The sequence below is a fragment of the Rhinichthys klamathensis genome, unplaced genomic scaffold, assembly GCF_029890125.1.
Source record: "Rhinichthys klamathensis goyatoka isolate OS25496 unplaced genomic scaffold, OSU_Roscu_1.1 h1tg000074l_1, whole genome shotgun sequence".
Lineage (NCBI taxonomy): Eukaryota > Metazoa > Chordata > Actinopteri > Cypriniformes > Leuciscidae > Rhinichthys > Rhinichthys klamathensis.
This window is the reverse complement of record NW_026606617.1, coordinates 310,210-323,254: the sequence shown is the minus strand read 5'-3', so window position 1 is coordinate 323,254 and position 13,045 is coordinate 310,210. Positions and strand designations below refer to the sequence as shown.

The 13,045-nt window shown below is 37.7% G+C and overlaps 1 protein-coding gene across 1 annotated transcript in view; it reads right to left on the bottom strand.

The window, feature by feature from the left end:
• si:dkey-16j16.4 (uncharacterized) overlaps nt 1-3,580 on the bottom strand; it is a 41,322-nt gene extending 37,742 nt beyond the window's left edge. Inside the window, exon 1 of the mRNA XM_056250752.1 lies at nt 2,978-3,580. Within this exon, the coding sequence (XP_056106727.1) occupies nt 2,978-3,046 (69 nt within the window). The 5' untranslated portion in view covers nt 3,047-3,580. The remainder of the gene's footprint in view (nt 1-2,977) is intronic.
• Nucleotides 3,581-13,045: the final 9,465 nt, after the last annotated feature.

Here is a 13,045-nt window from a genome sequence, read left to right as displayed (position 1 = left end):
TGGTGTGAGTAATTTATTATGTCTGATCTGATCTCTCAATATTATCTCAGTGAGCTTTTATTCTGTTTTAAACATCCACAGTATGGAGACTGGAAAGTAGGGGCTTTTGCACTGGAGGAACATTTTCATAGTTCTTATTATAACTATTGGCAGAAGTTCCCACATTTTGCCGTGTTCACACCTCAGGAACTGGGAACGGTTTTAGTTACAGGAACACCTTTTGAGGGGACAAACTTCAGAGTAGGGTCTAACCCAACACAACAGGAACTACCAGTGATGTGTAAATTGATTGGCTGAACGCATGCCATATGAAACACAGACACTCGCCATTTTTAACAAGCTGTGTTAACACAGAGTTTACATGAACTAACTCCACGTACATGGAAAACAGCGATATGGGCCGACTCAGAAGTCCAAGCGCTTCTCAACTTCTACGCTACTGAGTTGTTGAATGCGGCTGTCGGCCGGCTTACGTCACTTCAGAGTGCCTAATGACGGTATGAATGCAACCAGTAAAACGGCCCCGGGGGATCATTCAGTTCTCGGGGGACCGCCCTGGTGACTAGTTCCTATAACTGAGTTCCTGCAACTACCTGGTGTGAAAGTCCCTAATGTGGACAGGCAACTTCAGGAAAGGCTTGAAAATGCTAGTGTGGACAGAGACCGTTGTTTCGAAATGAAAACGCCAGTTTCAGATATATCCGGATTAATGTGGACGTAGCCTAATGAGCATTAGTCCCCTTCTAAAACACTGACACACACTTTTAAGGAGGTTTTTGACTGGGATTTGAAGGTTGAAGTCAAGTTCACCAAGGTCATCTCATCCTATCCCAACGGTAACTCTTCTTTTTCTAATCTGCCCTTATTATTGCCTAAATCTTTATTACATTAACATTACTAAGCATTAAATGAGCATGTCAACGATTGGCAAGGCTGCATTACCTACTAAAGTGAACTATAACTACGCCTAAATAGCTATGTCAACTGGTTAGCAGCATAAAACAAATAGACCAAACCCACGTGGCCTAGTGGACATCAGCCAAAAAGAAAATCCTTTCAGAGGCACAGCAAGTTACTTTTTCTTTGGAAGCTTGATAATGAATCTTGCACAATAAGACCAGAATCATGTATTAAAGGGATGGTTCGCGCAAAAAAACATTTACTCAGAAATGAAGTCACACAGGTTAGGAACGACATACAGTGCATTTCGTGTATGCTAGGTGTGTGTACTACTTTATAGCCTACATATATTTCCCCCATCTTCTTCTTTCTTCCTCATAACCAAGACAAGCTGGTCATAGTGGCCTCTCCAATTTCATTCATTACTCATCAGTTTTAAAGTAGCTTTCCATTCTGTTATTGCCACAGTTAGTGCCTCCCTTTGAGGAGTATAACGACTCCTCACCAGGAAGGAGCTCAAACATGTGGCTGAAGGGCACACCTCTCATGACAAATAATGAAACTGGAACAAGCAGTTGGTCAGATCAATCAACTATGGCCCCTGGTATTAAGATGCATTTTGGTCAATGAGATCACAAGTGGACGACGCTAAATACAGGTGTTAACGGGGCCTAACATTTTTTGAGCGTGTCGTCTTTCGACCACTTCCAGAGGTAATCAAAAACGCATTAGAACGTATTGCTCATGTGGTCGAATGCGTTCAAACAGCCACAAAAGACCGTCTACTCTCCGTCTACTGACCTAGGCCTAATGCGTGAACATTATGGGAAGCACACTAGCCAGACTGGATTTAAACTTTGTCAGCTGTAGACAAAAAGTGTAGTTTTTAAGACGAAAAACGTACCAAGCACGATGTTCCCTCACCATTCCTGATTTATAACACGCATTCACAGCGGTCACCATAGTCTTGTGACTATCAGAGCAGAAACGAAAGCTGCTGCTCTCTGTGTTTATTTCATCCATTAGATTGAAAGATCTGAAAAAGCCCATACATTTACCTGACCATAGACCCTCCCCTTAAAGAAATCAGGACAGAAGTGGTTGAAAGTGGTCAAAAGAGACAGATTAAAGCAGCAGGTGTAAACGGGAATGCGTCTCCCTCGTCTACTTGTGATCCGATCAACCAAAACGCATCTTATACCAGGTGTAAATCAGGCCTAAGAGTCTAATAAGGAATATGTGAAAACTGCCATGAGGAATGGACTCATACAGTTCAGGCTACATCTTTGTGGAACATCAAATCATGCGCTCAAAAAGTTGGTGTGGTGGATTTATGAACAATTCATAACTTTATAACAATGCAGCATCAGCAGAGAGCCAGCATTGGGTTCAGTATGTCAAGTATTTATGGATTCCAGAAAGGTGTTGTATTACTTTGAGACTGTTCTTCAAGATGGCGTAAGCCAGATGCCATCATGATTTCTTCTGCTAAAACTTTTAACTCATAACTTCTTTGGTTTATTTCTTCGACTAATGGGTTTTCCATTGCCTCTGAGGGCATCTTTTCATTTTGTTTTTAAAGTTTCAGCTTCAAGTGTGTGTGTGTGTGTGTGTGTGTGTGTGTGTGTGTGTGTGTGTGTGTGTGTGTGTGTGTGTGTGTGTGTGTGTGTGTGTGTGTGTGTGTTTGAGTAAATATGCACAGGAGTCTGAACGAGTGGGTAAATTATAAAACTAGTCTTAGTAACAAATCCACATTGAGCTTAAACATTTTGTAGTACAAGCTGGGACATCATCAATAGGAAGCTTCCGTATTTAAGTGGAATAAAGCAGCAGTAATAAAACAAAGTGCTTTACTGTAACACTTTGCATTACAGTGTTTATTATTCACTGCTTATGTATGTACAGTAACACTGTATTGTAAAGTGTGGTCAGTTATTTGAAATCTACAATGTTGGCATAAGAATGTAGGCTAACTTACATAGCTTCGTGCATCTTGGTCTACAAGGGTACGTTGTATTATTGGTTAAAGACAACTTACATACATATTTGTATTTAATATAGTTATTTACTGACTTACCTTTAGTTGAAACGGATGGATCTCATTTAGAGAGTGTCTTCTGAGTTTTTTAGTGAGGGTCTTCAGCATTCTGCCCTTCTTTGATTGTTCTCAGCTTTAAGATCACTTCTTCAAATTACAGATTCCTATCGGATTCATAATTGGATCGATCAGCTCTTTCTAAGAACAGTCAATGCGTGTATTCAGAGATGTTCAGCTCCATGCAAACAAACTGATGCTGAAACACAAATAAACAACGATCATGAGTTCCCAGAGGCAGAACAACAGCAGATCTCCGGCAGGAGGGACCCGGTCTGGTTTTAAAATTAAGTCTCATAACTTGGTCTAAACATCCATCACTCTGATGAAGGTAAATTCTTTAAATCGAACTATTTATGTCCTGTATGGTGTTGAATTGATCAGCGGCAGTGACACTCGTCATCAAAAACGTTTTTAAAATCCAGATGGGTAAAAACAATGTTAATCTTACTCCAAACGGCAGATGGACGATGAAGCTAGTGTGTGTGTGTAATTTAAAAAAACAAAGTCTCTATAGAATTTCAATCGCACTCATACACGCACACACTCGCACTCACACATACACACACACACACACACGTATGCGCACTACACATGCAACTCGCGCTAGCTCATGCTCATCGCGCTCTCTCATTGGTTGCTTAAACCGATGATGTCATTGCGTTCTGAAAAAGAGGCAGGACAATAACATCTTAAAGGGATAGGAAGAGCTTTCATGGCCTGGGTCAAGTGAGATGCGTTTCCATCTATCTATCTATCTATCTATCTATCTATCTATCTATCTATCTATCTATCTATCTATCTATCTATCTATCTATCTATCTATCTATCTATCTATCTATCCATCTATCTATCTATCTATCTATCTATCTATCTATTTAGATAGACACCATCTATCTATCTATCTATCTATCTATCTATCTATCTATCTATCTATCTATTAGCAAGAATTGGATGCTGTATATAGACACACACACACACACACACACACACACACACACACACACACACATGTTGGGTTTCCATGTTGTATCGGGACTCTCCATTTATTCTGTACAAACTGTATATTCTGTCCCCCTACACTAACCCCTAACCCTTAACCCTACCCATCACACAAAACTGCATTTTTACATTTCCAAAAAACACCACTTAGTATGATTTATAAACTGTTTCCTCATGGGGACCAAAAAACGTCCCCACAAGGACAAGGATATTTGCATTTGTGTTTATGTTTTGTGTTTGTTTTTTATGTATTTATTTCCCCAAAAAGCTTTGTAACTAAAATAAATAATTAAACAGTGTAACTGTAAATGACTGCTTGTTATAGCCCATTTCTTGCATTTTTCTTTGTACATTTTACTTTTGTCCCTACATTTCCCTCTTCTCTGTGTGGAACTGACACATAATGAGATTTGAAGCCTTATAACTAAAATAAAAACATACCGAACCAATGGGGAAGAGGGGAAAGGAGGAAATAAAAATGATTAATTAGAACATAATGTCTTAACACTATTTTAACACAATATGACCACTAGAGGACACTGTCTTTTTAAAAATGAATGGGTTGCCCGTGGCTTTTTGTCATGTAAGTCAATAAGACTGTTCATGAATCCTAAGCTTTATGGAGAACAGATGAAGCTGATTGAGACCAATGAATTATCTCAGTTTGACAGCAGATGTGTATTGAAGAAGGCATGGTTTGAGTTAGGATAGCCATGCTATGTTTTGCATGTTTGACTTGTTCAGGCTTGGAATTTGGAAATTGGAATTTGTCCCATAGGCTACTAATATTAGAAACATGTTCAGAGGTAGGAGAATGATGGAAGATTTGACAAGGATCTGTCCAGTGAGAACAGGACACCTGGCACGAACTGCACTCTTTCTATTTACAGTAATATGGTGTTAACATTTCTCCAAAAGTAAGCAAAAGTAAACACACTTTCAATGTCATTAAAATGTAATTAAAGAAAGAATTTAATTACAGTAAGATGATCTGAATTCCGCAGTTGGTCAATAGGAGGCGATGTATGACCAATCACTGATGAAGAGCTCAAGCAAGAGGAAGTGTGTGTGTGTGTGTGTGTGTGTGTGTGTGTGTGTGTGTGTGTGTGTGTGTGTGTGTGTGTGTGTGTGTGTGTGTTTAACCCTATTTTTTTACAGTCTATGGTTTAACCTACATGGTTGGTGAGGAACAAAATGTCCCCACAAATATAGTAAAATGTGAAAATGTTGACATTGTGGGCCCATTTTGTCAGCTTATAAATCATGCAAGTAGTCTCTAATGTTTTTTGAAAATGTAAAAATGCAGAAGTTTTCTGTGATGGTGGGTAGGTTTAGCGTAGGGGAGAGAATATACAGTTTGTACAGTATAAAAATCATTATGTCTATATGGAAAGTCCCCTTAAAACATGGAAAAACAATAAGCCTATGTGCATGTTCTTTATACCGGTATATAGGTATATGAGAGATAGTAAACATTGTGTGTGTGTGTGTGTGTGTGTGTGTGTTAGAGAGAGAGAGAGAGAGAGAGAGAGAGAGAGAGAGAGAGAGAGAGAGAGAGAGAGAGAGAGAGAGAGAGAGAGAGAGAGAGAGAGAGAGAGAGAGAGAGAGATCAGCAGGAAAATAATTATCATTATTAATGCAAACAGAATTCAATTCTGCTGTAAATCAGCTCTAAAAAGACAATCATGCCATTATACTGCTGAAGTCAGCTCAGTGTTGATTCAGTTCAGTTCAATGTCTAAAGTTCATCAATTATGAAATTAGTTCAATTGAGTTATGAAGCAGTTCTGCAGAAAACAGTGATGTCATCATCCAGCTTAGTTCAGTTCTTATCCAATAGTGTCAGTGCAGTCAAATCAATAATATTGCTGAATATTAAGTGTTCATATATGGCAACAAAAGGTTCAGTTGATGTAAGTTAATGTTTTAGGTATAATGAATAACACAGCATATGTTAAAACACATTCCTAACATTTCAAGTACATGTGTGAGTTTGAATGAACATGAATTAGCTAACAACACACATACTGTAGCCTATGTGATAGATTGAAGGAGAACAAATAAATAAATCCAACATGTGACAAGAACATTTCACTTTTAGCCTGCTTATTAGTCATCATGCATGCCCGATAAATGGCAACAGCATCAAACAAATCTGTTGCATCCACGTCAGTGCTTTTTTTTCTTCGGGCTCCCTTTGTGCCAAACAGAACTAAAAACAAACTGATGACATGTGGAGCGTTGTGACCTTCACACCCGTGTTGCAGCACCGTGTTCCAGGTGCGCTCAGCCCACACCACCCACCGCTCTCTGGACCAGTTCAACCAGTTCCTCCCCGAAGACTCTCACCCACTGACCCACTGGCGGAAAGCGTGGGCGCCGTGCGTCCCAGAGTCCGCTTTTAGAACGCCAGATGGCTATTTTCTTCCCCGAGCACTCGAAAAAAGAACAGAGTTACATAAAACTCGCACTGCTAGGAAGGCTGCTGGTCCTGGAGAGATCTGTAGAGAACAAAGGTATCAAACAAGACCTTCAATCTGTGTTTCTTCTCAAAATAACACAAGCGAATGTGTGAATATTAAGCAGAGATGAGTCACTTTTAAAAAGATATTGTGGGCCATTGTTCTTGATGATGTGCGAATAAAAAAAAATAAAAAAAAAATCGAATGAAGAGCCACGCTGTCATTTTGACCTAATGGTGGCATGTGATTCAAAGACTGCAAAACATTGGGTCACTTTTTCCATTTTAACACAAAAGTCAAATGTCATTGATATATTTATAGCACAAATCATGACTTGCACATGCTGTTGTGATATAAGTTGTTTCATGACTTTTGTTATGACATTGCTGGTGAGAGGAAATGACCATATCCTCTTGGAGAACGTGTGGGTGTGCATATCAGCATATCTGCTTGTTCGAAGGATAAAAATAAAGCAATGTCAGCTTTAGTGGTTAAAAATGACGTGCAAGATTGGTGTCTAAGTGCATATCACATCGAGTCCTGTTTTTGGAAACATGGAGATATGGCATTAAATTGACCTTCTGCTAAAATGATTCAGATCCAAACTGTGGATTTCAACATGTGCAATGATCTCAGAGAAAAAGAAAAACAGGTTTGTATATCTGTTAAATATAATGCACTCTGTCATTTAACCAATGTCAAGAATAGATTGTTTATCTAGTAGATTGGTGAACCTGATTTCATCAAGTACAACATGTTACTGGAACAACATTTCAATCAACCAATCAGATGTAGGGACAAGTTTACAGTTTATGTCGCTTACAATCAAGGTTAGGGGCTTCTACATCAGTTGAACTTATGGTTTGGTTTAGGGATAGGGATAGTGGTTCTGGGTGGTTGCTTTCAGTCTTAAAATTATAGGAATAAAAGGATTGAAATGAACAAATGTAACGGTTATGTTCTGTTTTTTTACTCTTATGTTTCCCTATGGAAGCTTGTTTCCGCCACAGAATGAAAAATAAAAAAGGAAATTGCGACTTTTTATCTCCCAATTCTGACTTTTTTTCTTACAATTGCAAGTTTACATCTCGCAAATCTGACTTTATTTCTCAGAATTGCGAGATATTTAGTCAGAATTGTGTGATATAAAATCGCACTTGCGTGTTATAAAGTCAGAATTGCAAGATATAAAGTCAGAATTTATTGATATAAAGTCGCAATTGCAGGTTATAAAGTCAGAATTGTGTGATATAAAGACGCAATTGCGTCTTGTAAAGTCAGAATTGCGTGAAATAAAGTCGCAATTGCGTGTTATAAAGTCAGAATTGCGAGATATAAAGTCAGAATTGATTGATATAAAATCGCAATTGCGTGATATAAAGTCAGAATTGCGTGATATAAAGTCGAAATTGCGTGTTGTAAAGTCAGAATTGTGACATATAAACTATTCTGAGGGGGAAAAAGTATTTTTTTCCCCCTTAGAATTGGCCTGATAACTCGCAATTGCGAGTTTATATCTCATAATTCTGAGAAAAGATGTCAGAATTTCGAGATATAAACTCGCAATTGTGAGAAAAAAAGTCAGAATTGTGAGATAAAAATTCTGTCTTTTTTTCTCGCGACTTTATTTCTTGCGACTTTATATCTCGCAATTGCGACTTTATTTCTCATAATTGCGACTTAATATCTCGCAATTGCGACTTTATTTCTCATAATTGCGACTTCATATCTCGCAATTGTGAGATAAAAAGTCGCAATTATTATTATTATTTTTTTTTATTCAGTGGCGGAAACAAGCTTCCATAGTTTAGTACCTGTTCCCATTGCTGGTTTCTTTCTATGGTACTCATTGGATAATTGATTTTGTTCACCTGTGTCCTGTTTGGTTTTTCATTTATCTATGTAAGCCCTCAGTTTGGTTCTTCCCGTTGTCCGAAGCTTTTCAAAACTTTGAATCAATTGAACCAATTGTTTCGCAAAGTGATTCACTGTTTCGAAGCACACGGAACGCCACACGCTGGTCAGAACAGTGTGAATGAAACGGAAACTCAAACATGCATGTGTAATCTTTTAGATGCAATGAAAATTCATCTAATACCATTAAATATTAAATGTGTCTTTATGTTATTTTATTCAATTGTAGGGCTTGTTTTGTTTCTTTTATAGAGCTTGGTGAATCATACTATAAGAGGCTATTAACTCTTCCTTTTTCCTATACAAATGTGTCATTAAATGTCTAAAAATTTATAAAATTGATCCGAGATCAGGTAAAACTCATTTAGACACTGGTTGTTCACAGAGATCGTCGACCCCTGAACCTTTGAAATTCGAAACATTTTCAAAAAAATGAAGACTCGTGTACTGAAATCACGTGACTTTGGCAGTTTGATTTGAAACAAATGATTTGCAAAGGTTTCTAAGCTTCACGAAGCGTGTTTCAAAAGCACAACAGAATAAATGTACAGAATTGAGTGGCAGAATAAAATTTTGTCATCATTTATTCTCATGTTGTCTTAAATCTGTATGACGTCAATAAAAAGCCAAAAGGATTTTTTCCACTGGCTTGTAGATTTTTGCTGAAAATATGCTTCTTGACCAACAAACTTTATGATTCTTAGACATTTTGTTAATCATGATAATCTTCACAAATTAACACAATATTTATGAACTTTGAAGCCTAAATAAAATCGGCAGAATAAAAAAGCTAAAAGGCTATAAATGAACTATGTCACTACCAATAAGTAAGTTTCTGACAACTCTTTAAGTCTTGATTTTTTTTTTAAATTCCCTGAAAGTCTGAGTCTGAGAGAGCAATCATTTCATCAAAATCCCATAAAAAAAAAAAAAAACTAAAATGCTAACATGTTTCCTGGTTTTGGCCAACAACAACACAGCATCCCTGCAGCCCTTTATTCTGGGGGTCGGGTCTCTCCTTCATATATATATATATATATATATATATATATATATATATATATATATATATATATATATATATATATATATACTTTTAGATACTTTTGTTCATTCTATCATCCAGCTGATCGCTTCTTTGACAAGTAATAGCACAGCACTTCACAACAAAGCTGCATGATTTGAGGTATCATATACATCAACTCAATTCATCCTTTACGAGTTGCCTGTGTTTAATATAGGGGTTTGTTCCAATCCATGACATTATACGAGTAATAGTAATCGTGATACTTTCCCTAGACTCATGCAGACTCACTTCTGTATTTAACTCCTAGGACAGAAGAACATTTGAGCATATCCTTTGTTAGCGTAGTAAAGCAATAGAGTTCAACAGTGTCCATCCACTTTTTCAGCAGAGTTGGTTCCGGAAGTATTTTCTTCCATTCATTTCTCCCATAGGGATTTCGAAAAAGTCTTGGTTAAAGCGTTATAAGCCATGAACCAAACCAACCAGCTACGAGGAGAATCACAACACTACAAACTTTGATTTGAAGCAAAAAAGTGTTTGAAAATCAGACAAAAATGCAAAGGTACAAGACTGTGAACTTAATGGCTTTAGTGAGGTAAAGAACTACAATCCCATGAAGCATTGCGAACAACATAATCAAATTAAAATTTGTTGATATTATATATAGAAACTATATATTTATAAAGTTTATTGCAAAATATGCATATATATTGAAATACGTTGAAGACCGACTCGATAAGTACTTCATGGGAGTGGGCGGAGCTAAAGAGATATTTTGGTGCATTTTGCATATTTCGACTCTCTGATTGGTGGAATTTTCTGTACAGCATCATGGGTAATGTATAGTTTTCACCACAAATTCTGCTGTTAAACAATTATTGATTTATAAACTAAGTTGAATTAATGGGGGCTGACGTCTTTTAACAGAAGCAAATACTATCTATTAAAAACCTTGTACCTCACAGACATAAGTATAAAAATCAACTTCCCCATGGAGAAAATGAATGGATTTTTACTTCTGGAACCCGACTGTTGCACTCTATTGTTTTGTACCATCAGTCTTAATGAAGTATGAAATGAAGAGAATTGAATTCTCAGTGCACTATATATGAATCGAACATCTTCAAATCATTCTCTGTGGGAAGTGATGCTTTCACAAAGTCAGACCCTACGAGACCTGGAGAGCGGAAGCAATACAATCAGAAGCGTTCCAGTGACTAATCCACGGCCGGGTTAATAAACGCTCGCATGTGTTTGGGGTGCTACTTCCTGCGTAACCTTGGTATCAGTTGCTAGGTGATGGATGGAGTGGAGACCGAAGGTGTCAAATTTTACCTCAGAACTGGATTTAGGAAATGGTTTCTATTTTTTTTTTTTTTTTTTCTATTTTTGTCATAGATGACAATTTTGTTCTTCTTAAAACATTTAGTTTACTTGTAGACATACTATAGCAATATTGAGTTTCCCATCAGCTAGAAAATAATGAAAAGAACAAAGGATATGCATTGATTAGAATCTGACTCGACTTGAGTTTATTGAGTCACTTTACCAGCATTCGCTGTTTTCCACCGAGCAGCTTTTCCAGAAGAATCTCCGGCAGTAAGTGTCCTGATCTTGTTTTGCCCTCCCTGTTTCTTTCATTCATTCATCTTTTCTCTCTTCCTCCTCTTTCTCCTCGTGGCAGATGTCAGCGGCCTCAGTGGGAACAGGAGGCAGTCCATCCCACTCTCGCTTGCGTCACGGAAAGGAGAGAGGCTTCCGAAAGTCGAAGACAGATGGGAGAGGGATCCATTGATGAGAAGTAAATCCACAGACTGCGAGTGAGGCGTTTGGCACTCTTGTGCTAATGCATTAGTGAGCGGGAATGTGAGAGTTGTGTGCATAAGATGCAGATGAGTAATGCAAGAACATTTATTTATCTATTTTATGGGTATTTCTTATTGAGTATAATTTAATTGTAACTTAATACAATTAAAGGTAGGGTAGGCAATTTCAGAGAGGCTAGCAATAGCGATCTAGCTTTGAAAGCTTGAGGTCCCACCCTCCCTTCAGAGACTCCAAAGCCACGCCTCCTCCAAATCACATGACCACTCGAAGCAGAGTCTGCAAAGAGACACGAGCGACACCGTTAAATTACCTCATGTCTAAAAGAACATAACTTTACAATAATAATGAATGTAAAAAACTTGCAATGCTCTAGTTGCACCACCTGACTGCTGCAGATTCATTTCAGCATTGTTGACATAGAAACACATAAATCCGAGTCTGGAGGACGTGAACAGCATCGGGTAGAACCTCACGGGTTTCCATCTCATAATTACGGTTATGTCATGGCATGAACGCTGCATAAGCTCATTGTTTTGGCTCAGGAGGAACTGTAAAAGTGGCTGCTGTTTGTTTGTGTCTCTCTGTGACTGTCGTCTGTCTACAACTCTGCATAGTCTTACGGAAAACACTGATGACGTGTGATGTGTGCGCGAGCAGGTGTGTGGAGGTATGGACATACATGTTGACAGGACATCAAATCAGTGCATTCAGAACATTTTTTGGTCCTGAGACTTCCACAGAAGATATATGTACATGTTTTAATATTTAGTTCTTTTATTGAATGCTATCAGGATGTGAAGAGAGTTTCAACCAGTGTAACAAAAAGTGTTTATAAAACAAATTCCTTACTTTAATCTTAGTCGCCAAGGTCTGTCCAGGGTCTAAAGAACTCATTTCAGTTTATTTATTTTTTCTAACCTGCAGCCTGGGAAAATACATTCGTATCAGTGCTTAACCAGTCATGGGCTGAAGGAAGTGCTTTCTGCGATACAATCTGGTGATATTTTTCTTTGCAGTAGTGTTCTAAAAAATGACTTCCTGAAATGCTTTTGTTGTAATTCTCTAAGAAACCTGTTCCACATGGAAGACTCAATGAGAGGGAACAACATCATCTGGTTCCCTGAATTGCCGTCACCATGGCAACCTGATGCACATCCGTATGACATCACAGCCCACTCAGTCAATCTAGCAGGGACAGAATGTGATTTGAGAGTGTGTGAGCACCTGCAGCTACAAGAGTCTTTGACCCATTATATATATATATATATATATATATATAGATAGATAGATAGATAGATAGATAGATAGATAGATAGATAGATAATATACAAAATTATAGTTGAGTGTCATATTTGATCCATCAGGCTTTTATGGCTCATATGATATAAGAGAATATGGAGCTCGCAGAACCTGTTTTCACCAAGTACAACATGTTCCTGATCAACAACTTAAAAAAAAATCATACGAATTCGTATGAGTGAGGGCGTATGAATTCGTACGAATTAGCCACCTACGAATTTCCTTGAGATCGGGTTGGTATCAATCAAATCAATCAAAATCAAATCCCTTTATTGTCACACAACCATATACACAAGTGCATCAGTGGGTGAAATTCTTAGGTGCAATTCCGAGCAACATAACAGTCATGACACGATGGACGTATAACAATTACAGCAAACAATCGGATTTACATAGATTTACACATCTACTGTGCGCACAGTTACTCACAGTATCATATACACTAACAAAACAATAAATAATAATATAATATACAATGTACAATAAACGATATACAATATCTAAAAGAGGTATATATGC